General features: G+C 36.9%; 1 protein-coding gene across 1 annotated transcript in view; it reads right to left on the reverse strand.

Annotated features, from left to right (window-relative positions):
* Window positions 1–8,009: 8,009 nt before the first annotated feature.
* FRK (fyn related Src family tyrosine kinase) overlaps window positions 8,010–27,724 on the reverse strand; it is a gene marked incomplete at its 5' end in the record, with an annotated part of 84,326 nt that continues 64,611 nt past the window's right edge. The window contains 6 exons of the mRNA XM_079939863.1: window positions 8,010–8,783; window positions 9,172–9,337; window positions 10,411–10,592; window positions 19,316–19,474; window positions 22,006–22,174; window positions 23,866–24,029. Coding sequence (XP_079795989.1) covers window positions 8,575–8,783; window positions 9,172–9,337; window positions 10,411–10,592; window positions 19,316–19,474; window positions 22,006–22,174; window positions 23,866–24,029 — 1,049 coding nt within the window. The 3' untranslated portion in view covers window positions 8,010–8,574. The remainder of the gene's footprint in view (window positions 8,784–9,171; window positions 9,338–10,410; window positions 10,593–19,315; window positions 19,475–22,005; window positions 22,175–23,865; window positions 24,030–27,724) is intronic.

A 27,724-nucleotide genomic window follows, 5' to 3' on the forward strand; every position in this document is an offset into this window, starting at 1 on the left:
ATATGAGAATTTTAGATTATTTTAAGGTCCCTTTTCTTCTTCTCTGCCAATCAAAAGCTCTTTGGCAGCAATCTGGGCCCCCACCTGCTGGTCAGCTTGAGAACTTATGGAATTAATTTATCCTGCTGCTTTGACTTTTGGCTGTTACTTAAGATTGGCACCCATTCCCATTTGCACAACATAGCACAACTTGCATGCTTTAAAATATTTTTAATGTGCAGCCACAAAATCAACTCTTGACGTGTATCTTTGCTGTTCTCTAAATTAAGTGCCATAAGTTTCTCCAAAATACAGGGAAGAGACAATTAACTTGAAACAATTTTATTTATGCCAAGTCTTTTCCTGAAGATTTGCAAATAATTCTGCAAGGATTTAAGGAGTCTATGAAGCAGTTTTACTTGAAGGAAAACCTCTCTCAAATGACTAAATACCTCTTTTTATGATTTTTGCTTCTGAGTTTTTATTCCAAAAGATGGAGAAGAACTCCTGAGAGACTGACAAATGATCTCCAAGGTTTCTACCAACTCTAACATTCTGCAGTTCTATGAAAATAGATTGATGTTGATAATGCCCAGGAAAGATTTTACTACAAAATCCCTTCTGTCTGACTTAGGTCCTAAAACTTAGAGTTTGAACTAAGGATATTTTAAAGCCAAATAAGAATGTTTCTGCATTATTCATAAGCCAATTAACCAAATACAGGAAGAATAATTTCTCCTAAGACTTTGACGATATGTTTTCTTGAAATAGCTTTGCCTTTCTTTGCTTTATTTTCCTTTCTTTTTCCCTCTTATTCTTTCTTATAATTATATTCTTTGGGGTGGTTCATATGTCTTCTCCCTGAAATATTAAAACTCCAGCTTTCTTATCACCTCTTTGACACTATTTTAACATGCTCTTAAATGGATTTCATAATTCATCTGCAATAAGCCATATTGTTTCATTTTGAACAATTAGACCTGACATCCATATTGAAGGAAAATGAATAGATACTTTAGTTGGAATTACTTGAATTCATTTTTTTTTTCTTTGCCCTGTTTCTCTAATCCAGATAAAACTTACATTTCCAAAGAAAAGCCACCTATCTACTCACAGAATATCAGGAAACTAGATCAATCTTGAAGAAACAGGTAAGAAAACTTCACCATGAAATTTTCATTAAAATAAATGGTCCTGGAACAGAGACATATTCGTTCAAAACATGTTTTTGTAGGTTCCAGGCCTTAGTTCCCCTATGGCAAAGATATTTCGTTTAACAACGAAATATTCATAATATAAAATTCATACAAATTCAGTGAGCAAGACAGCAGTTGTTCTTTCAGATTTCTTTGAATTGGAAAATGTTTCTACACTATGTACTCTACTCCTGCTAAGATAAATTCCAACAACCATCCTAACGGCATGCAAACAAGGTGTTGTCTTCCTGATTCTTAGAAACACACACTCCTGCCTCCCGAATCCCACATTTACGGTGAGCTGCTGCCTCTCTCTTACATTCGCGACCACACATGGGGAAAGACTGCCAGGGCCATAGGCGTTGTCCCCACTCATCTCTCGCTTCTGCCTCAGCCTACTACAGTCTCACTTTTGATCCCATTTCTCCAGTGAAAATGCACTTCCTCAGGACCACCAAGTTGCTAAAAGCTAATGGAAAACCTTCACTTTCCAAGGTCTTTGACCTCTCATTAACATGCAATACAATTGTCTGTTCCTTAATTCTTAGCTTCTGTGAAAACACTCCTGATTTTTCACCCACTTCTCTGGCTTCTTCTCCACCTAAATTTAAATGTCCCACCTCCTCAGGGACTAATGCTGAACCCTTCTTGTTCCTCATTCTCCATTCTCTCCTTCAGTGGTCCCCTTCCCTTACGTGATTTTCTTATGCCAACTCCTCCCAAATTTACAGTTGGCTTTGTACTTCACTTCTAGGCTCCAGGTACAAATACTCAATTCCTTAACATCTCAAGTTGGATGTCATGACAACTGATCAGCTAATTAGCTCCAATGATCATCGTCTCTCTTGCCTGCTTCTTTTCTGTTATGTCATATCTAGTTTCCCCTAGAGGACATGTGAGGTCATCCTTGATACCTAACCATTCCTCATCCACATAACCAAACAGTTATCAAGTGCTGCTGGTTCTACCTCCAGTGTCTCACGTGTGTTCATTGTTTTCTCTGTCTCCTGCCATCCACTCACCTGACCCACTATCATCGCTCCCCCAATCAGTCTTCCTAGATTGTCTCCCCACATCCATTCTCCATACATTATGAAAATAATATTTTAAAAGTTCAAATTCGATTATGCTACCAATTTAAAGGCTATCAATGTCTGTCCAGGAAGATTAAGATTACTAACCAGGACTACACAGCCCCCCATGATTGGGGCAGGACCTGCCTGGCTAGCCCTAATTTGTGCCTTTCCCCCTCACTTCACACACTCCTAGAAGTCTTGCCAAACAACTTTCTCTTACATCTCCTAGGCACCCCTAGCTGCAAAAGAGGCTAAGAAATGTGATCTTTAGCTGGGATCCAAGAAAACAGGTTCTGCTATTAAGGAGCAAGGAGAGAATGGATACTGGGTAGCAGCTTGCAGACAATAAGTTAATTCTTAGGAAGAAAATGAGAAAGTAAAATTGTGCTTATATGTTTATGAGTTGAGATTCACGTATCCCGATCTGCCTCTCTTGATAGATTGTAAACTTAGGAAAGCAGGGTCTATTTCTCTCGTGTTCACAATTTTATCTAAGCATCTAGCCCAATGTCTGCTACTTAACAGGTAATCAATATATGTTTGCTGAACAAATGAATAAAATAATTAAGGAAAAGAAATGGATAAATGAGTGTACATGACCTTCCACCACACAATATCTCTTAAAACTTACTTGACATTTTAATGCAGTATGATAGTGTTAGTGCTATTTACCGAGAATCTCTTGTGCCCTGTATCTGGGTACATGGTAGGATTGCACATCCAGCGCTCCTTGAGTCTGGGTGAAGCCCTGTGATTGTGGCCAATGAGTTGTAAGCCCAAGGATTTAACTGCCAACATGAGACCCACCAGCACTCTCATTCCCACTGCCAGAGCAACCAACAACTTAAGAGCTGGTAGTTTCTCCATTTGCTTGGGTTTCTGAGAAAGGTGATATAAAGCAGCCAACCTTTAGTGAATATGTGACATAAGCAAGACCATATTCCTAAGATTCACAGACTCTCCCCATCATACAAATGTAAATTCTTTTAATATAGTCAACTGAGGAAACATTTTACTTGCTATGAAATACATTAAATTCATGTAGTGGATTCACAACTAACTTGACCTCTGAAACAATAAAGTCAACTTTTAAAAGTCAAGTTAAAAATAATCAGTTTGAAATAACTAGCATAATAAACAAACCCAGTGTGAATGAAAAGAGAACACTTAGGGTAAAATATATTTTCAAGAAAAGCCTTTACCTTAGTATTTTAAAGAACACAGAAATAAATTTTTTTTTAAATTAAATACTTGCATTTGAACCAAAGTAAGTAATAGCAGTATAACAAGTGGTACAATTAAAAGAGGTCTTTTTTATCCTTTTTGTTACACATACAAATTAAGCATGTGTAATACATTCACATGTAATTGTACCTAATAAATATTATTAAAGAGTACAATATAGAAATACACATTTTTTAGAGACAAAAATCTCAGAAGTATCTTTAAAATATATTAATCTGGCTAATCTGCTTTGTTTCCCACTTTCTGAATCTATAATTAAATGTAGATTTCGAAAAATGATTAAAAGCTATCATACCTTTTATCCTGAAATTGTGTAGGCCATAAAAATTAAACATAATTTGGCTAATATCAAGCAATTTTATCCTTCACAAATAGTACAATTAAAGTCTCTATTCTAAAATTTCAAGAAATTATTACAAGACAATATTTAGCTTCTTCCAAACCAAGCAATTTTAGTTGCTTTTAACCATTTTCCCCTAACATACGAGTCCATGGTTATTATATTATATGATTTGAATCTCCTGTAAAGCAATACATTTAACTAGATACTTAAGGCATGTTCGAGATTTGCTACCCTTTTCTGGAAGAGCTGATTATTTTCTATGAGGACGAAAAAGATGTTACATTCCAGTCAGCTGCTTTAGATGACTGATAGATTAACTACCCAAGCAAGAAGTGTAAATGGAAATAATTGGGTGTCTCTTTCCTTATAACTTAATCTTATAACTTCTATGTAGATAGTGTCATCTGAGTGCAGATTGAAGCTAAACTTGTTAAAGTCTCTGAGATTCAGGGTTGTACACTATTTTTATTCTCCAGTTCATTTCTAAATATAATAAATAATTTAAGACTTTTACTATCAGTTCCTTAATATAAAAAAGGAAAATCTGAAGGAGTTTAATGGGGCAATGTAAGCAGTGAAAAGATGACACTGTGAAAATTAAAGTATTTCAAGGGTCATGGATTTAAAAGATTTGTAAGTATTCTCCATCAAACTTTCCAGCTTTTTTTCTTTTTTTTTAGCCTACTCCATGGAATTTGGGGATCATGTTGAAGATTATAGATCAAAACTTCTCTGTAATGATGCCAGGAATTACAAGAACTGAACATTTCCAGATGACCCACTGGCAATTCCAATACCCATGTATAAAAGCCTCATTTACTTCTTTTAAAGTGGCCTTTCACACAATCTGAATAAGTATCCAAAGTATCACCATTGTAATTCACATAATATATCTTTGCAAAGAGTCCTGAAAAGTCAGCACAAAACACACTACCAACCAGGCCATTTGGACCAGAAACCATATGCTCAAGTACACCATGAAAAACAGTATTTCAGGTAGGGCAGATGCTTGGCAAAGCCTTGGGTCACCAGCTGAGCCCTGCTTCCTCCAGGAAACACCAGCTGGGTGACAGTTGGCATCCTTCCAGGGGCAATGGTTCCCATCGGGCCATCAGAGAATGGAAAGAGTTTGGGCCCGCTATAGTTCAGTCATCCATGCAGTCACCATGCAGACACACATTGTGAGCAAAATGTGTGAGTGAATGCGCCCAGCCTGATATTTCCCAATGTCTTGTTCTTCGGTGTCCTTTTTTTTTTTTTTTTTTTTTTTTTTTTTTTTTTTTGCTGCATTTTCTTTTTTTTTCCTTTAAGACGACCCATTGCCACAGCCCATTTTGCAGATTGTTGGTCACTTAGACTTTATCTTTGTTTTTAATGACACAATATTCAGTTTTCAAAACTATTAGAAGTTGTACTCTGTGTCTCTTTTGACCTTAGACAATGTAAAGCTATTTCCTTCATAACCTTCTTAAAAGAGCCTTAATGGAATTTTGAATTCTTTTCTATTGTAAAAATTCTTAGGTTTTTGTCAAAAGAGATTTGAAATACCACAGGAAATGATGTACTCACCTCCCTCACCACCACCTCCAAATAACTGAATTACATAAATAAAACATTACATAGAAAGTGCTTTGCTACAATTTAGGGGACGTAAATTTAACAAGAGCTGGCTCGTTGTAGGAAAATTCAACTTACCTTTTCTTGATCCTTTTATTCTATACAGGGAAAGAAATTTATGTCAGTTAAAAAAAAAATCTATTCCTGCTTCTCCTAACTGAATCCATTATTTTTCTCTGTGATCCCTCAGGTGAAAACAAGAATAATAGATTGCTTTGACAGCAACTTGAACATAAATGTCTCCAAGAATCAAATGTGGTAAGTCAAACAGGTTTCAGGTAGTATAAAAACAAGAAAGGATAACCTTCTTTTTACATTTCAAAATCAGGTCTTACTAAAAAATTTGTTGTTATTAGCTGCTACCAAAAAAAGTAAATTATATAGTAGTTGAATTTTCACAATGAAATGGGAATATTTTAATTCATTTCTGTATATGTTCAAGCTAGATTGAACTCCAAGAAATAAACTCAAAGAAAATGAGCTATTTTCTTTTAATTTTTAATAACTGGTTATTTATAATTTGCTCTTTGCATTAGATTCTATGAATTTAAATAAATAATTGAATTTGTCCTATACATAGTCAACTAATTAGAAAGATTAGTGTTGACCTTCCCTTATAAATATTTGCTGTTCATAAAGGAATCAAGGGGCTCTATAATTGTTAGCTCCATATGACCCATTTTAGTTTCAAAAAAGTTTAGTGTATATACACATACATACACCTATTTTATATGTACAGTATAGATACTTCATCTCAGGGGACTTTCTCCTTAATGGACACCTACCCAGGATCCAATCTTCTCTAATTTTATTCAGATAAGCCAAACTCCCAACCTGTCTCCAGAAAAGGTAACCATATTCCCAGCTTCAGTGTGGCAGAATTTATTCTCAGCCAGCACATAAGAGTCTATTATTGGTCTAGGGTTAGGCACATGACCCCAGTTTGCCTGAACAGAAAAAGAATGATTTTTTTTTTTTTTTTTGCGGTACGCGGGCCTCTCACTGTTGTGGCCTCTCCCGTTGCGGAGCACAGGCTCCGGATGCGCAGGCTCAGTGGCCATGGCTCACGGGCCTAGCCGCTCCGCAGCATGTGGGATTTTCCCAGGCTGGGGCACGAACCCATGTCCCCTGCATTGGCAGACAGACTCTCAACCACTGCGCCACCAAGGAAGCCTGAAAAAGAATGATTTTTATGTAAGCTGAAAATGCAAAGAGAGAGGCTTCCCATTTTCTCCTGCTGGGTGAAGAGAAGAGGGAACCCCAGTTGGTTTTGAGAGCCATCTATGACCATAGGAATGAGGACAATGCTGATGGCAGAGGGAAGGTTGGGAAAGGACTTGGGTCTTTGTTAACATCATTGAATTGTTAATGGTATTGTGCATAGAGTCCTCTCTATCTTGTTAAATAACAAAAATTCAACTGAGTAAATTTAAAGATCAAATTGGCTTTATTCAGTGATTCGTGAATTGGGCAGCATCCCATTTAACAAATAGAAAGGAGTCGGCCATGCTGTAGAAAAGCAAGGGTTTTTAAAAGGAGAAAGGAGGTGGGAAAAGAACGTCATTAGCAAAGAATGCATTGTTTCTGACGAGGTCGCCCTCCTGCCCTTCTAAGTGGGATGGAAGGGGTCTATCATGCTGGCCAGGTAATTCCAGGTTGACTGGTTAAAGATGACATTTCTGGGAAATGCTGAAACTGCAATTAGTTTAAGTATTAAGTCTTGGTTTGCTGCTATGGGGCTTAGCACAAGTGACTCCATTTGGGGCCTGCTGTCTCCTTTTTAACAACTCCTGTCTTCCAGTTACAGAGTATACAGATTTACTTAGTGCTTAATCTACTTTGTGTTGGGGTTTCCGTAACCACTTAAAACTGCTCTTCTTCTCCTTTAAAGAAAGATGAAAGAAGATACTCAAATTATTCTCAATATACTCAAAATTTTCTTATGCATTTTTTCATTCATATTGCTTTACATTAGAAGATCTTTGAATATATATTTGATTTTGAAACCCCCTTTGAGAGCTCTCCCTAATCATCTAATGAGGCACAGAACTTGATACACCCATTGCTTAAGAAGAAATAACATTCTTACAAAGGTTGATGAAAACTTAAGATGAGTAAAAACCCTCTTGTCCTATCAGACAAAAAATACAGTTTCATAACCAACGTTATGAAACCTTATTATTCCTTATTCCTACTCTCTAGATCTGAAACAGAGTTTGGCCTGTTTTGTAGCCTATATAGCAAAGGTACATTTTTTAAATTATTCAGAAATCCCAGGCCTTAGCAATCCTACTGCTCTCCTCTCATTTTCCTAAACTATTTTGATACTTATTTCTCAGATCTGGCAGGCTATTAGATGTTTCTTGCATATTTCCAAGATAATAACTCATCAACTTTGCAAGCTGATTCTTAGCATTAAGAGATTAAAACTAATGTAGATGAATCTCAGATGACACATACCGAGGTAGAGAAAAATTCCATCATTTCCTTCTACAAAATGAGAGAGATTTTAATTCTTTTTCTCAACAGCTGCTTCATTTTTTTATGCATAGGAAAAAAATATGTGCAATTACTCCAAGTACAATCAAGTCATTTAACATGTCTTTGCCATCATTGTAGTTATACAGGATATTTTAAAAGAGAAAAAAAATCTCAAAGCACAGGTCCTGCTGTGCAGCAAAGCAATCAGATTCCTTCATAATAACAGCCTGATGGGATTCAGCAATCCGAGGAATAATGAATAGCCACCTTAATCAGTAAACGGGAAAATGCTACAACAGTCACTGAGTAAAAATTCGCTATCATCTGTTGATCCTCTTGAACAGCATTTCAAACAATAAATAGAAATGTGTCTCTTTTAAGAAGAAAAATAACTTTGTTTAGTGCATTTGATTTTGCCAGGCAGTGGGGAGATGATATTTCATCTCAGACTGTCCTGCAGTATTGCCCAGTTGATAAAATACACATATAATCTTTTTTGTATTATATGGCCAAATGTACCTTATCACTTGAATATGTCAAGATAAATTCATTTTTACAGTTGGTTAATATGATTGTATTTCTGAACTGATTATTGAACTCTGTTGCTACTTCATTATTTGATGTTCTTCAGTGTTCATCATGCAAAGTTATTTGTATCTGAATATGAAGAGTCTGTTTCAAAATAATCCTCAAATTTCCAATGCAGTGTCTCAAATCTTGGCCGGTCCTTAGGCTCTGCATTCCAGCACTCCAACATGATGTTGTAGAATTGCAATGGACAGTTAGATGGTTGAGGGAGTCTATAGTTTTGACCCAACATATGAATTACCTGAGCACCTGTCATACCTAAAAAATAGAAAATGGAACCAACAAAAAACAAGTTGGAAATCAGAGTCTTAAATTCATAGATACTGACACTCTAGAGGACGAAGCAAACTGTCTTCCCCGGAGAAACTATGAAGTCTACCATCCCCTTCCCAGGCTGCAGAGACTAAACTAAATCCTACAGCAAGTAATGTCTGTAAGACTGCAATTCAAGAGCAAAGGAGAAGGAGGCAATAAACCAACTCATTAAGGCAAATCATCATCATCAAATTTTATCTGTTATGCTCCCACAGGCACATGGTGTGGTCAGCCTCATAACTCTGCCCTCTAAGTCTGGGCAAAGCAGTTAAAGTCACACCTAAGTAAGTGACCTGCAGCAGAAAGGCCCACTTCAGAATTAATTACTCACCACTATAAGGCATTTTGCCATAAGTAATGATTTCATAAAGAAGGATTCCAAATGACCACACATCAGACTTAATGCTGAATTTATTAGTACGAATGGCTTCAGGCGCAGTCCACTTCACCGGCAGCTTTATTTCGTGTTTAGATTCATAGATGTCTTCATTATCTACCTGATAATGCATTAAGGAATCAAGCTAGGTTAAAGTGGGGTTCTTTTTTGGTCACCCTCATTCGTCTGTAACTTGCTTTGCATTAAAATTTAGAGGGACAAGATTCAAAATGAGTTTAGTTCAAATGATAATTACAGTAGCAAATTCCAAATCTGACACACAAGACTGAATAATCTGCGGGACTTCATTAATGAAATATTATTTGAGAGCCTACTATGTGCTAAAAGTAGCACTGGAAGGAGCACTGTAATACATATGGGAAATGCATCTGTGATAACACTGGCTTTACACCTGGTCTTTAGCAAATATAGAAAGTGAAAGCAAAGCCTGTTTTCTGATTTACTGCTGGTATTGAAGAGCCACTGACGTTGATAATTACCATGTAACCATTTTCTAATACTGAAAAGTAGGGTCCAAATGATTTAAATTAATGTATCAACTCACTGGGGATCTAATTAATTTACAAAGAGAAAAGATGATAAATTCATAAAGATCAAAAGAGAATCATTTACTTATGTGTCATGCCTCACACTCATATTTTTACGATACAATGTAGAAATAAAAAATTAAATTCAGAAAAAAACACCTAATATTATATCTCCTATATTAGTGTCTTTTGGCCTAATGTCATAAAATGGGAGCGGGGGTGGCAGGATTTTAAAAGCCAAGGTTTGCTGAAGAATTTTGGCAGCATGCCTGGCAGCATGCATATTGGTCTGGCATAAAGTGAGCAACAATGGATAGGGTAACTCTGTACAAAGTGTGCTGCCTTTTTTAAGAGAAATAGAGGCAGACAAACAGAGGCTACTGGTACTGAACAACTGATCATTTATTCAACTGCAAACTTAATTACATACTTTCCCATCTGGTTGATCATCGTTTTTTCTGTCTCTTTCTCTTTGGTGAAGAAATAGAAATAGGAAGTAGTTTGTCTGTAGAGCCCTGGGATCCTGAAATGGTCTATGGACCAATAGAACTTGGAGAAATATATCGAAAAATAACAGTAAATCTATTAGTATACTGGTCTAGCCTTTTGACCCATTACCAACTAATTAAAACAAAGCCAAATCTACCTTAAAAACTCTTGCAAGTCCAAAATCTGCCACTTTGTAGATACTATGTTCACCAACAAGGACATTTCTGGCAGCCAGATCTCTATGGATGTAGTTCTGGGACTCCAGATAGGCCATTCCAGAAGCAACCTGGGCTGCCATGTCTACCTGCTGCATCAGATGGATATTTGATCCAGCATCATCTAGGTAAAAAGAGAAAATAAGAGATTCACTTTGGAGAACATTTGAACTATTGAAGCAAATTCTAAGAATTTTGATGAATGAGCTATCAGTGGGATTAAGTGCCATAGCACTGAGAGAAAATAAATATAACAGGTACAAACCGTTCCATTTCCTGCGAAGGGTTAATGAGGCAACAAGCTTCAGAGCTCAAACACATTTCAAAGCTGAGGCCCTCCCTTCCCTAAATGAGCATTATTGGGAGAAAGGAGCAACAGTACCACATGATCCAAACACAGCTATAAATATCCGGAAGAGTCCAGGTATTGCCATTTTTAATACCACACATCACTGACTCATCTCTTCATGGAAACTGTTACTTGGTTGCCTCTGGATTTCTTTGAAACATTTCTTAGTTGTTTTAGTCTTTAACCCTAAAAATAATACTAATTTGCATGGCTGAACCAATGAAAAGTTCTCATTCTTCCATCACATTGTTCTTAAAAACTAGCTCACAAAATAATGAAGGTTCTATATATGTTACATAGTTATAAGCTGAGTATATTACATTTGTACTCCATTAAGCTTGATGCATGCATTACATTTTCCTTTCTTAGCCTGTTATTCTTAGAATAGGTTGCTCATCTCTCTATGAAGAGAAGGTATAGGCATGATATACCTTTCGTAGACATAGTTTCTCCTCCTGCTGATTCTATATAACTAAGTATAGGAAATTTATGTAGTTGAGTCAGTTTGATCATTACTAGAGAGATTAGTGTTATTTTGTGGTGACTTTGTGAAATGGGGTCAGCCATCCCTGGATAAGTGTTTAGATGCCACGCTGTTAGTAGAGGTCTTCAAATTTCTGGAGAACTGAAAAGGTCTCATATAAATCCAAATTATCATTATCTCTATCTGAATAAGCCAGATATTACCAAAAATGTATTGAATTTATGGTCAAGAGTCCCAGACACAATTCCTGACTTGAGCAACTACAGTACAAGAGTGAGGAAGATTGGTTTGAAGCTAGAGTGCCAGAATTTGAATCAGGGCTCTGCCTTACATTTCTTCCTGACTTTGGGCAAGCTGCTTAACACTCCTGTGTCTCAGTTTCTCCATATATACAGCAATAATGATCATCACCTTGTGGTATTATTTGTTAAAATGAGATAATACATGTAAAGCACTTAAAACAGTACCTGGCACCTAGGAAGAACTTAGTAAAGCCTACCTGTTCTTATTATCTATCATTGCTGCTGTCTGATCAGAATTAAACAGTTTAAGATTTGTTAAGCTAGAGATGCATACGGATTACCCAAGAGGAAATGTCTAAAAGAAGACAAGCATATGGTTCTGAAGCTCAGAGGAAAGCATGCAGCTAGAAAGATGGATTTAACCGTCATTGTCTAGGAGCAAGAGTTAAACATTAAAAGTGGGTGAGATTGCTAGAAAGTGATAGAATCATGAGAAATGCCAACACTTAGAGTGGGCATATAAAAATAAACCTGCAAGAAAACTGAGAGGAATCAGCCTAAAGAATGAGAGAAGAACCAGAAGAGAACATCCTAACAGTCAAAGGTTTGAGAAGAGAAAATCACTACCATTGTCAAATAAGTCCAGCAAGATAAGAACTAAAAAGCATTTCTACAATATAATAATTAAGAAGTCACTGGAAACATTGGTTGCAGGAAGAGAGTCTCGCTGGAGATGGAGTATAAAGGGTTAAGGGCTGAAGGGGAGCTGAGGATGTGGAGATAGCAAGAGGAGATGTCAATTTCCAAAAACCTAGTCAAGAAGGGAAGACAAGAAGAAGCTAGCAGAGAAAAATGTAAGTCAAGGAAGGGAAAGCAATTATCATGAAGTTCCTGATAGTGAGGGATTGTCATTGATAAGGTAGTAGAGGAGTTTCTGGGCTGCTGGCTATGTTCTCATTCTTGATTTGCATAGTGGCTACACAGTTGTTTACTTGCTCGCTTTATAATTACATTATAAATATATATGTAGCAAGGACGTAAGTCATGCATGTCCTTTCTACATGTATGTCATCTTTTGCAATTAAAAAAATGAAATAAATGGAGTCAAGGGAAGTTTTCAAATGGGAAAGACCTAAGCACAGTTTGTGTGTGAGAGTGTGTGTTTTTTTAATCTAAGCAGCATATTTAAATAGGCTCTGAGTAATAAAGACCATTTATGACAAACTTGCAGGTAACATCATACTCAAAAGTGAAAAGCTGAAAGCTTTTCCTCTAAGATCCAGAATAAGGCAAGGATGCCCACTCTCACCACTTCTATTTAACATAGTATTGGAAGTCCTAGCCACAGCAACCAACAAGAGAAAGAAATAAAAGGCATTCAGATTGGAAGAGAAGAAGTCAAACTTTTACTATTGGCAGATGACATGATACCATATACAGAAAATCCCAATAATAAATAAGATTCATTTATTATTAGAATAAATGAATTCAGTAAACTTTTAGGATACACAATTAATATACAGAAATCTGTTGTATTTCTATACACTAATAATGAACTAATAGAAAGAGAAAACAATAAAACAATCCCATATACAAGCAAATAAAAAGAATAAAATACCTAGAAATAAATTTAACTGAGGAGGTAAAAGACCTGTACTCTGAAAACTATAAGACATTGATGAAAAAAACTGAAGATGATACAAATGAATACAAATGAATGGAAAGATGTTATGTGTTCATGGATTGGAAGAACTAATATTGTTAAAATGTCCATTTTAACTACCCAAAGCAATCTACACATTCAATGAAATCCCTATCAAAATACTCACAAAATACCGACAGAGCTAGAATAAATAATCCTAAAATGTGTATGGAACCACAAAGGACCCTGAATAGCCAAAGCAATCTTGAGAAAGAAAAATAAAACTGGAGGTATCACATTCCCTGACTTCAGACAAAGCTATAGTGATCAAAGCAGTATGATACTGGCATAAAAACAGACACATAGCTCAATGGAACAGAATAAAGAGCCCATAAATAAACTCACACTCACATGGTCAATTATCTACAACAAAGAATATATAACAGGGAAAAGAAAGTCTCTTCAATAAGTAGCATTAGGAAAACTGGACAACTACATGTAAAAGAATGAAACTAGACCATTTTCTCATATACAAAAATAAATTCAAAATGGGTTAGAGACTTAAATGTAAGACTTGAAACCACAAAACTCCTAGAAGAAAACATAGGCAGTTATCTCTTTGACACTGGTCTTAGCAATATTTTTTTGGACCTGTCTCCTCAGGCAAGGGCAACAAAAGGAAAAATAAACAAATGGGACCAAATCAAACTAAAAGGCTTTCAAACAATGAAGGAAACCATCAATAAAATGGAAAGACCGTCTACTGAAAGGGAGAAGATATTTGCAAATGACATATCAAATCAGGGGTTAATATCCAAAATACATAAAGAACTCATACAACTCAACATCAAAAACAGATAAACAATCTGATCAAAAAATGGGCAGAGGACGTGAATAGGCATTTTTCCAAAGAGGACATAACAGATGGCCAACAGGCACATGAAAAGATGCTCAAATCACTAATCATCAGAGAAATGCAAATCAAAACCATGAGATATTACCTCACACCTGTAAGAATGGCTATCGTCAAAAAAACAAGAAATAGGGGCTTCCCTGGTGGCTCAGTGGTTGGGAATCTGCCTGCCAATGCAGGGGACACGGGTTCGAGCCCTGGTCCAGGAAGATCCCACATGCTGCGGAGCAACTAAGCCCATGCTCCACAACTACTGAGCCTGTGCTCCAGAGCCCGTGAGCCACAGCCACTGAGACCGCGAGCCATAACTCCTGAAGCCTGGTGCCTGGAGCCCATGCTCCTCAACAAGAGAAGCCACCACAATGAGAAGCCCACACATCACAACAAAGAATAGCCCCCACTCACTGCAACTAGAGAAAGCCCACGCACAGGAACAAAGACCCAACGCAGCCAAAAACAAAAACAAAAAAGACAAGAAGTAACCAGTGTTAGTGAGGATGTGGATAAAAGGGAACCCTAGTGCTTCGTTGGTGGGAATTGAATTTAGTGCAGCCACTATGGAAAACAGTATAAAGATTCCTCAAAAAATTAAAAATAAAACTGCCACATAATCCATCAATTCTACTCATGAGTATTTACCTGAAGAAAATAAAAACACTAATTCGAAAGATATATGCACCTCAAAGTTCATAGCAGCATTATTTACAATAACCATGATATGGAAGCAACCTAAGTGTCCGTCAACAAATGAATGGATAAAGATGATTGGAACCCCGGCTGACACCGTGACTGCAGCCTTGTGAGAAACCCTGACCCAGAAGACCCGGCTCAGCTGCACCTGGATTCCTGACCACAGAAACTGTGAGATAATAAATGTTTGCTGCTGTAAGCCACTAAGTTTTGGGGTAATTTGTCGTGCAGCAATAAATAATAGGTGGATATTAGGAGAATAATATCAGTGCTATGTATATGGTTAAAAGCATGGACTATGGAGCCAGATTTCCTGGGTTTGATTCTTGTTCAACCACCTTGCATAAGTTACTTAATCTCTCCATACCTCAGCTTCTTCAACTGTAAAATGGGGATGGTAATAATAATACTTAGTTCATGAGGTTGTTAGAAGAATGAACTAAAATAATACTTGTATAGGACTTAGAAAAATTCCTGGCACACAGTAAGTGCTATATAGTGATTTTTAGAGGAAAAAAAAATTAAAATATATATGCTCCTCTCCTACCACTATCCCATATGGTTGATTTTCTAGTACATCACCTCATTTAATACTCAGAACAACTATAGGAAGTATTTTGCCCTGTTTGATAGGTGTTCCTACCACTCAGAGGAACAGGTAATAATTTATAGAGTAGAGATTCCAATCCAGGATATGTTGGAGGCTGAAATCTCATGCGTCATAAATTTATTCTGTACTGCCTCCCTAAAATCCACCTTACACTCCTGAGCACCCAAAGTCAGGGGCTATGAAGAGACTTCCATTCATGCAGACAGCAAATAGTTATGGAGTTGTGTTCAGTTAAAGGGTATCTCAGTGAAAACATTCCTATCTGCTTCAATCCACTTAACTGAACTGTCTGTGAGAATGATGAACAACATGCTAGGACTTGATCTGTAAAACAAAGAAAATATACAGACATATACTAGATGCTCTATAAGTATTTATTGGAAAGAAAACAAGCCCAGCTAAAGTAAAAAATGCAGATATTTATCCTCTTTAAACTTCAGTAAGAAATACCAGGCATCAATTACCCTTAGTGCTAAAGTTTTTTGACAAGCTTTTTCCATTTTGGCAAAATGTATTACAAAAAAATATTCAGCCAAGCTTAGGGACTACAAAGATGGTTCTATAGAAAAATGTGTGTTATTTCAGCTATCAAATACAACATCCAATCCTATTACGGTGGATATAAAAAGGTTTTCACTGACAGGCACAATAGTGAAGGAAACTGAGTAGTAACATATTTTCTGCCCTGAAAAGCACAGTGGCCTAGGAACTGCATACAACCTCAGAGCACACTTTTAATACAGCAGCCAGATGTCAAAACTGATATAAACGTTCATAGAGCTGTGACAATTTACATCTGCAGCAAGGAAGTATTTTCAGTTATGTTCCATTACTCAAGAGCATTTCAGCTTAATAATATTTATCATTATGGGATGTTTAAGACTGGCAGATACATTTTAAGATCATTTTGTTGAAATCAAATCCTCTTGATTGGGAAGGGATTGTCTGTAATGAGCATGCCTTCATTACTCCCCCTGGCTGCTAAGTATCCGGGCAAATGAAGGCCTCTGTAAACTTGACCCTGATAGTTCAACCCAGAAGATGACAGAGTTTGTGCTCAACCCTGAGTAAAACACATCAACAAACCACAGAAATCCTCAATGTCAAAGGAGTTTGCAATATACTAAGCGTATCTTTGCAAGCTGATACCAAGCACAAAACAAGTCCCAACTGTATTAGGTTCAGGATAGCCCTGACTCAATCTATCCATTAATTTATTCATTCACTTAGTCAACACACAATTAGTGCACACCTTCTGTGTGCCTGACACCGTTCTAGCACTAAAACAAAGAAAAATCTCTGTCCTCTACAAGTTGTATTTTAGAAGACACTAAAAATAAGCTACATAAATATGTCATGCATTATATGACAACTAACAGCTAGGAAGAGAAGACAAAAAGCAGGAAAGAGGAATACGAAGAGTCAGCAAAGGGAGATTAAATCTCAGAATTTAGAGGGTGACGCAGGAAGGACTCGCTGTAATGGGAATACCTGAGTAAAGCCTTCAGGACGTGAGAAAATGAGCTGTGCGGATAAGTAACGGGAAAAATTTTCAGGTAGAGGAAACGGCAAGTGCGCAGGGCCTGCAGCGGAGCACATCTGGAAGATACAAAGAGTAGCAAAGAAGGGCAGTGTAGTTGACAGAGTGAACCAGGGCAAACCTGTGGGAGATGGGGTCGGAGAGGTACTGGAGAGCCGGGTCAGGCAGGACTTTATGGGTTACACAGAGAGAACCAAGGAGTCACTGAAGGTTTGGGGCTGAGGAGGGACGTGACCTGATTTACATTTTAACAGGATCTCTCCAGCTACTGTGTTGAGAAGAGACTGAAGGGGTCAAGAACCAAAAGAGGGAGACAAATTAGAAGGCTACTGCAGAATCCAGGAGAGAGTTGATGATGACTCGGACTGGAGTAGGAGTGTTGAGAAGTGGTAAAATCCTGGCTATATTTGGAAAGCAAGCCAGTGGGATTTGCTGGTTGGTCAGATATAGGATATGAGAAGTAGAGGTGACTCCAAGATGTTAGGCCTGTGTGTTGACATTGTCAGAGAAGGAAAGACCACAAGAGGTGCAGATTACTGAGGATAATATGAGAGATCAGTTTTTGGACAAATTATTTTGAGATGTCTAATAGACATATGTAGTAGAAATGAGGGCTGTTTGGAAACTTTTGTTTTTTCCTGCTGTTAAGCACTTTAGAGGGCTGTACTCCCCTACTCCCTTTGACTTGATTTAACCAAATGAAAAGGGCACAGAAATGACCTCTGTCACTCCTGGTCAGAAGCTTTAAGAGCCAGAATGAGAATAGTCATATCCCCTGCTGCTGCCAAGGTGATCAAAAGACCTGAGCCACCAGCCAGTCTATATCTCACATGTAGCAAGAGCAAGAATAAACACCTGTGTTAAGACTCTGAGATTTGGAGGGGTTTGTTACTGCATCATACCCATATTATCCAGACTGATACAGTGTTCACGTGGAGAAGCTAAGAAGGCAGTTGGATATATGATTCTGAAGTAATGGAGGGATATAATTTAGGCAATTGGTTAATACATAAATGTTATTAAACAATAAGACTGGTTGAGATTAGCAAGGAATCTGGTGATGTTGCAAAAGAGTCTTGGAAAATTCCAAGATATTGAGAAGTGTGGGAGATGAGAGAAATCACATAGATTGAGAAGAACTGGCAAGAAAGGAAGAGAAAAGGACATTGGATGAAGTGTCCCAGAAGCCAAATGAAGGTAGTGTTTCCAGAAGGTAGTGTTACCAGAAGGAGGCAGTGTCCTGTCCTCCTTGAATTGAATACTGCTGATAGATCTGAGGATTGAGCATTGACTGTGAGATATAACAGCGCGAATGTTTCTAATTTGACAAAGCATTTTCGTTAGAGATGACCTGAAAGGGCTCCTAATACTTTTGTCCCTGGGAATAAAGCAAAAGGAGTCCATGGCTGAGGTTAGTCTCTCTCTGGTGGGTAACACAATCTAATACTGTTGAATTTGATATCTTTATGCAAGGGAGCTAGGTATATTTTTGTTTTTAACAGCACTTAGCAAGTCTTACGTTCTTTGTTCCTATCTAGTCTTGCAATTTAATATCACCAGCTTCACAAGGCACCCTGAAATGAGAGAATACTCCTATCTTTCCGATATCTTTGTTCCATTATTCTCACCTCCCTTTACCTCTATACATTCTATCAGTCCCACTCTGACATTCCAAGAAAGTATAGAAAATGCCTCTTTTTAAAGCATGAATTATTCTCTCAGTACTTGATCTCCACTTCTCTGAACATCTCATTTTAACGCTTATAATATTGTGGCTTATTAAATTATTAATTTGTAATAAACATCAAAATTCTACAGTGCCCTTAAGTCTTCTCAGACTACAGGAAGCAGATGTAAAAATAAAGTAATAGTATATTTCTTCTTTTTAGTCTGAATATTCTAATGTTGCCTAGCCGTTGGAAGTATTTTAAATTCCAACAAGCACAATGTTGTCCAAAACTGGCAAAGAGAAAAATGAGGGTACCTTTCCCTCCCTTCACCCGAAAGCATTCCATGTCCCTTAATTCTGGGCCATAGAAAATACTGGTCCATGACTGATAATGTTCAATTAGTTATTGTAGGAAACAAAGCATCATGAAAAACATCAATTCTTCAATTTTCCACATGACACTTAAGTACTCTGATATGTCTATGGTGAACAATTTGTTCTTCCACTACATAAATATTTTTCCTCCCTTTGAGTACACAGTATACATCCTATTAAAGAGTAGTTGAGCAATTCAATGGTAAGACATTCATTGTCACAGATATACCATAGTAGATATCCTTTGGGTTATAGAAGCCTTGCTAAATTGACATTTATAGGACTAGCTAAACTAAATTCCTCTTTTTTCCTTTTATTAAGTCTTTAGCTTACTTTGGAGATATTCTTGCAGACTTCCATGTCTCATCAACTCTGTAATAATATAAATAGGATCTTCTAAAGTGCAAACAGCATAAAGCTGGATAAGCTTTGGATGTCTTAGTTTCTTCATTATCTGTGCCTCCCTCAGGAAGTCATTTGGATTCATTGAACCTGAAACAAGAAGAGGGGAAATCACTTTATGTTACTGAGGCATTCCTATCCTCACAGAAGCCTGGTGGGAATCACCAAGATTGCTTCCTGCCTCTCAGTAAAGTAAGAGCATGAGTGTCACAAATCTTCAGATTTATCAAGGAAGAGAATCAGTTCAACCAGGGCAACCTAATAACTGATGTGTTGGCGCATCAGGGCTGTGCAGCTTATGTATTATGACCTGTAGGTGAAGAGAGGTTGATTCAGGTCCATGTGAAAAATGAAGGAAAAGGAAACACTGACAGTCTAGTTGATAAAACAAGGCAGGCATCTTAGGAACACAAAGAGAAGACATTCTATTAACATGAACACTGGAAGACACTGAATGTTTAATTATTGCAGTGAGTTTTTCTGTCCAGGATGCAGAGAAGATTAATAGTTGCCCTGTCCTTGGTACCCACTGTGGGAAGAGCTGGATAATGTTTCTAAAAAGCAATGATATTCTGCCATATTTATGTCTTTAATTCTGCAAGGACATATATCCATAGTGTAGGCCCAGTAGAAAACATTCAAGGGCCACTCCCAAAACTTAGTGTTTTTTTCCTCCTCTTGAAGCTGATATTCAACATTTTCTCCTGTATTAATATCTCCACAGTTGGTTTTAATAGCTTGACCAAATGTTAAGGGAGATATTGGAGCCTATTCTGAAGACTCATCTACAATTAAATTGCACTTAAATGGCTCAACTCTGACTCACCATGCAAAGTGCCAAGAATCAACAGTTAATGTCAAATAAAACCTAAGAGAAAGAAGAATACCTGGAGTTACCTTTCATTAGTCCTTTAAAGATCTTTTATTTCTTTTAGGATATGATGTTTCAGAGCCATTGTTGTAACTGAAGGAATACTGTCGTTTCACATCTCAGTATTCACTATGGATAGTGCAAATATCATTTTCACTGATGCTTAAAGAGTCTGTTTCGTTCCTCATTCTCTCAGATAGAAGACTTCACAGCTAATATTTGAACCCCAGGTATGGATAAGCTTTGGCATTCCAAGCTAACACTCTGACTGTTTATTAATATGCAGTTAGAAAGAGTTACATGTGACCTGCAGATCATTTCACATAAAGCATTTAGGCAATCTATCCTTTGGTATGCCTTTTGAGAGTCTAGAAGTTCACTACCCAGGCTCGAACAAATCCTAGCTCACTGTGTGATCTTGAACAAGTTACCAAATGTCTCTGAACTTCAGTTTCTTCATCTCTAAAACATGGTTAATAATCCTACTGACATAAAATCATTGTCAGGATAATAGCATTGTCTGGTACATATGTGTTCAATGAGTGTTGACTATATTTGTATTATTATTAAAAATAGGCATATTCTTAGGAAAACCAGACAGATCAACTGTAAGCATTTCTTCACAGGCTGAGGGGAAGAGGCAAGGACTTACAGAGGGAGAATGGGGGGAAATGGCCTATTCTGTTCTCCATCAATTTTTGCTGAGCTCCCTCACTTCCATCTGCTCCACATAATCAAATAGGATTAAAGTCTTGAATCACTGTGGCAAAATGGAGCTAAGAATAAAAGAGGCATCCAAACCATAATAAAGGACCTCTTTTGGTTATTATAATTAGTTTGGCCTATGGTTAGTTACCGATATAGTAGGATCATTCCCCCACCCCCAAACAATCTGATTGATGTTTCCAGTGATAGCAGCAATTATGATCTCCATTCAGACGATTTATCTACAATACGTTTCTATGCTGATGCTTTGGGTGGCCGTCAGATTCATGGAATGCAGGACACTTAAATCATTGCCAGATCACACCATCCGCTAGAGCTGAAACCATGGTACGTCAGGAGCCTCTGCAGGGGAAGCCTGCTCAGAGCACTCCTTGGCTACGCTGGTTACAGCTGACCAGCTGCACAGCAAAAGAGACCCAATCTCAACTCAGCTAGTAATGCAACATTAAATATTAATTTTTGCCTGTCAGAGCTACTGTGGGAGTTGATTTCAGGCTCGTCTTTATTGCGCGGTAGTCTGCTAAGCAATAAATAGCTGAGAATATTGATTAATGGCCCCAGTGAAGTGAAGACATTTAAGCAATCACCAAAGCTGTTTGCTGCTATTACACTGTAAATCAATAATAATTATTCCTCTTGGAAAGAAAACTATCATGGCGCTATTTTTTAATATAAGAAATCTGAGTTTTTGTTCTCTTTTGACCTCCAAAAGGCCTTCCTTAGAGAGCAGTGTTAGGATGGATAGCTAGCTGCTTCTTTTTTGGAAAAAAATGATCAGATTGGACAATAAAGCTTAGTCTCAGTTGTTAATAAGATTAGGATTCAAAATCATAATCATACCTGCAGTAATTCTGAAAATCTCAGGTGCTGGGATAGATCACTGTGGTCACTACAGAAAGTGATTATAACCCTCGCTTGGTGCCCACACTGGCTGTCCCATGACCTCTTGGACATTTACAGTGGCAAGTTGAGCTTATAAGTATCAACATACGCCATTTAACCTTTGCCATTCTTGTTCTCGTACCTGGTTTTAATGTTTTTACTGCTACCGGAGTGGTATTGTTCCATAGGCCCTCCCACACTTCGCCGAACTGACCAGATCCTAATCTCTTCAGAAGTTGTATGGAGCTGCGGTCGATCTCCCATTGGTCCACGGTTTTATATGACAAATCAAAGGGAGCTGGGACTTGTATCTGCTTCACAGAATAATTAGAATACTCGTAAGAAAAAAGTTATATTCAACAATTTTTTGGTTGAAAATAACAGTCTAGGTACTTTTAAAAAGAGACATCATTTTTAAAAACAAAATATTGTAAATTTTATTCTAATTACTTTTAAATGGAAAGCAATTGTGGTAGAATCTGTATCTTTGCCTCTTCCAGCAGATCTCCCAAATCCTGCTAAGTTGGGCACCTTGCTGTCCATCTGTCCCACATGACACCCAAATACCACCCTCTCACCTATGTGGTGGGAGTTCTCTTTGCCTCCTTGCCTACATAAATCAAGTTTGAAGGCTAAACTGAAGTTCCATCTCATCCACAATTATCTCCCCAACTCTTTGGCCTATAGCATTTACCACATGTGTCACAAAATTTCTCATAATTAATTTCATCTTTTTTCAAATTCATTTACTTATTTGTTCACTCATTTACTCATTTATTTAATAAATAAATATTTTTCAAGCACCAACTAGGTTCCATTCTGTAAACAAAATAGGCAAGGTCTCTGCTCTCCTAGAGTGCATAGTCTAGTTTGTCATCTGCCTTTAGAAATTTATCTTATCTCCTCCACTAAGTCATCAGTATCTTGAGTGCACAGAAGGTCACCTATGCTTTGTAAACCCTTTTCCCTACCAGAATTCAACAATGTTGGTTAAACTAAGAATTTTTAAGTCATATCTTTCTATCAGTTGAACTATTTCTTAGCATAAGCTTAGATACTCTTGTGAGGTCATTCCTGTACCATCTAAGATGTACATACTTATACCAAAATTGCCTATTCACGTCTCAGGATTTAGCTCATAAATTCCCTGCATACGGGACAGAATTCTTCAGCTTCTACTTGTCTGTAGAATTCTAATCAGGCATCACAAGGAAGCTTTCACTGGTCATCCAGGTATAAACCACAGGGTTGGCTATACCACTGACAGTACATGAGACCTGAACTCTGATGTGGAGCTGAAGGCTTGCCCCACTGAGGTGTATGACCACTACTTAACTTTAAACACATTTAGGTAAAACATGCAAACAACAGAATTTAATGATAGATATAGATTAATTCTATAAATGTTACCTCCTCCCACTAAACAGCCAGGCCAAACAATCAAACTATTAGAACGGTTAAATGATATCTATATACAGACAACCAGATAATGAACCTGGTCGTTTCATGTTAATAATCTTGAATACAGATCATCTAAGTAAGAATTGTATTCCAGAATTTTCTTTCCCTCCAGCCATATCATTAAATGCTGCAATAACAAGATACCAGATTAGTTTCTTAGTGCAAAGAATGAATATTTTCTGTGTTCAGTGGTTGCTTGAAGTCGGGACTTGGCAAACTTCTTCTGAAAAGAATGAGATGGTAAATATTTTAGGCTTTGTGAGCCATATAGTCTCTGTTTCAACTATTAAACTCTGCTATTATAGCAAAAAAGCAACGACAATCTGTAAATGAATGAGCATGTCTATGCTCCAATAAAGCTTATTTATAAAAATAAGTGTGGGGCCATATTGGCTCAGGGGCCACAGTTTGCCTATCCATGACTTGGGTATTCAATGACCTTTTTTTCTGAGCTGACATATCACATGACAAATAACTCCAACACCTGAGGGAAATAAAATTAACTTCAAAAATAAAGGAACACAGCTTGAAAGCATTTCACCTTTAAGCATGGTTTTTCCAGCTGGACACACAGGCCATCGCTTGTCTTGGTGTAGTGACTCACGAATTCATTCAGTGTCGAAAAGGTTCTTCTCCGGGTAAGGAAAAAGCCCCCTTCATCCAGTCTTCTGATTCTGTAGTGTTTCACAACCCCATTGTCTAAAACTGGAACCCAAAATAAGTCCTTTTAATAAACTTCTTGCCAAAGCAAAGGAGATTTGCTTATTTTGTGACGATAGTTTCAATGCATGGAATAAAATCTTAACAAATTCTATTTATTTCTCAACTTTGTTTCAGAAAAGACTTCAGGAAGCTTATAAAGGACATACAGCAGACTAAAAAAGGAAAAAAGAATGTGGAATCATATTTTAAAGGAAATATAAAAATAAAAGAGTACAGTTAGCACCAAAAATAAACTTTGATTTGAGGCCTAGTATACTTGTTTAAAACAAGCTATAAAATGGACTCTGTCATTCTAGCAATGTAAAGAAGGAAACAGTTTCAGAAACCACAGTGTTCATAAGATAAAATCACAAAAGATGTTTAGAAACAGTTCTTTCTGGTACAGAGACAAAGGAGAATTTCCTCCCATGAAATTCTATAACATGGACACTAAAATAAAATAAACAGTGTTCTCAGAAAGCAAAATCTATGTGTAGATATAGATATAAATACAGGTAGAGATGGAGAGAGGGAGAGAGGGAGGAAGGGAGAGAGAAATATTATTGAGCCTTAAAAAAGGAAGGAAATCCTGTCATTTGCAACAACATGGATGAACCTTGAGGCTATTGTGCTAAGTGAGATAACACAGAGGAAGACAAATACTGTGTAGTATCACTTATATGTGGAATTTTTTTTTAAAAAAAATTAAACTCATAGAAACAGTAGAAAAATTGTTGCCTGGGAATGGGGTTGGGGAGAGCAGGATAAGGGAGAAGTTGGTAAAAGGGCATAAAACTTCAGCTATAAGATGAGTAAGTTCTAAGCATCTAGTATATAACATGGTGACTAAAGTTGATAACACTGTATGATATAGTTGAAATTTGCTAAGAGAGTAGAACTTACATGGTCTCACCAAAAACGGAGAGAAATATGTGAGGTGATAGATATGTTAATTAACTCGATGTGGGAAGGGGGAATCCTCTCACAATGTATATATATTTCAAATCATCATGTTGTACATTTTAAATACCTTTTTATTTTATTTGTCAATTATACCTCAATAAAACTGAAAAAAAGCATTTCATCTGCATACAGGAGAATATTTTTTTTCGGTTCTTTATAATAAAATGCAGAGAACAGGCAAACATTTAGCTCCTCCAAAAGTAATATAAGGTTCTTAAATTACAATTTTTTAAGTGTCTGGAACACATCGTTGTACTCTCTGATCTGTCAAATTACCATTCCCACTGACTATAACTCTTGGGGCAATGTTAATTGCCTTATATAATCATCACCAAAAAGAGGGGCTTTATTAGGATACAGAGCTAAGCTCATTACAGATTCCATTTATGGATTAAAAGGCTAACAAAAAAAATCAAAGAGAGATGTAAACAATATTAGCCCCAATTCATTTCTCCACAAAGTAATAAAAATATTAGAAGTAGAAAGGTAGCTAAGTATAAATTATACCTGCAATTTATATAAATTGTTGGCCTGAAAATTCGTTTGCCATTTATCAAAAAGAAAAGTGCATAAAGTATGACTGAGGTGTCTAGCAAGCCAACAGATCTATAATTGGAAATGATGGGAAGCAATAAAAAAATTCTCCTTTTTTAATCAAGATGGACCATATCTGGTTCCAAACTGAAGTGGACTACATGGAAATGAAACTTAGGAATTCCCTTTTAATGCATCACAAAAGACTTAATGATTTCTAAGCTAGAAACTAAAGTCAATAGATGACTGAAAGGTTAAAATACTCTTTGTGATTTTCTTAATAAGGGATGCAAATCCCAATGATTGATATGGCTTTGGCAATTGCCATTGATCATAAAGAAAGCCTAAGTAAATGTTTGCCAACTATTTGTAGATAAAGGTCTAAACTCTCAACTGTAAAAACCAATACTTTCAATACATCTGGAGTTGTCAAGCACAATAAAGGTAATTTTGTTTAATAGAAAAAAGCTATAGACAGGACGATGGGAGACCCAGGTTACAATTTAACTAGTATGTGACCAAAACATGGCAATGTCACTGGGCCTCCATTTCTTCATCATTAAAAGAGCAGGCTTTAAGAAAACTCCAAATTTCCATATGTTTCCACTCTAATGTTCCAACATTTCTAATGGCTGTTGCTTTCTCTCTCCGAATTCTCATTTCTTTCTGTAGTGCTTTCAGAAAACTACAAATTGTGAAAACTACACATTACCAAAAAGAAAGTAATTCTCACCTTGGAGCCTTGAACACCACTTGAATGCTTTTTCTATGAATTTTCTAGTAGCCAGCCCCTCTTCAGGTCTCAGTTTATATCCTCAGAACCAGCCTTCCCCATCACCCTGTTGCATGTACTCCTCCCAGCTCCTTTCTATCACATTACCCAGTTTAATTGTGATGGTGGATTTATCTCAGTGGAGGCGGCTCTGTGAAGGGCAGGGACTCTGTGTCTTGAACTAATACCTACTCAGAGCCTGACACAGAGTAACAACTAACATAAACATCTGCTAGATGAATGAATGATGTCACTAACTCTTGGATTTGAAGAGAAATATAAGCTTCTGAAATGTCTGCTGCAAAATTAAACAGGTAATTATACAAATACATTTAAGTCAAGTCTTCCCTGGAATTTTATTTTTAAATAGAGGAAGACAAACTTAGCCCCAGCATATAAATACTATTAGAGGACAGTCATTCATGTTTATATCTAATTTCTTGAGCTTTGCAACATAACACAGGAATAAGTACTCCATCTCTGACCAGCATCATAGATTACTTATATGCAGTTCATTTAAGTTTTCAGTCTAGCCAAGACTGAAATATATATATATATATATATATAATTTTAAAATTAGATCACAGAAGCTACATCAGGGAAATTCAATACACCATAGTCAGGATGAAGGCACTTTTAATATTGTATTCCTGAGTAATCAAATCCAAAATAAGTGGGTTTTTTAAAGTGATTTAAATTTGATATTAGTGAGTCCACACATTTGCAAACTGTCATTCTTAATAAAGATTGAATTCAGAAGGTCTCAGAACTAAGGAGAAATGAATTTTCTATTCCTTTTCTGGTTTGCTTTGATCTTTATTATTGAACCAAACCTATTCCAAATTCTACAGGCTATAAGTGAATGATAATGCTTGTGCTATTCTTATTGTGAATTACTGTGAGTTCAGATTAGTTAAGCATTTTAGTAGTTTAACTGCAAAACATGTAAACGTTATATAAAATATAATGGAATCATCCCTCAACAAACTCAGTAGCATCACAGTTGAATGAATTGAGCTACTGAAAGCCAGGCATCCTGAGTTTACATCTTGACTCTCATTGATGCTGTTTGACCTAGGGGAGAATGTTTCACCTGTCAACTGCTTAATCTACCAGAACACGTCCAAGAATTAGGATATATTGCAGAGATGCAGGTAAGTATGTATGAGGAATACAATAAAGGTTTGTTGAACATTGAAAGAATTCAGCTATTTCTGCCCATGACCTTCTGTAAGGACCATGGCACTGGTCACCTGATTATTTGACCACCTTCACATCCAGGGTAACTGATTCTGCAGGAATACATGTGATATAGATGGAGTCTTATGATTTCAGTCCTAAATGCCAGGCCCAAATGAATTTAGAAGGAGTTGGTGGCAGACGTAGAAGCCCAGCTTTCTCCTAATGGTGAGATCTTATCGCATAGTCT

This window comes from Stenella coeruleoalba (genome assembly GCF_951394435.1).
Source record: "Stenella coeruleoalba genome assembly, chromosome: 12".
Lineage (NCBI taxonomy): Eukaryota > Metazoa > Chordata > Mammalia > Artiodactyla > Delphinidae > Stenella > Stenella coeruleoalba.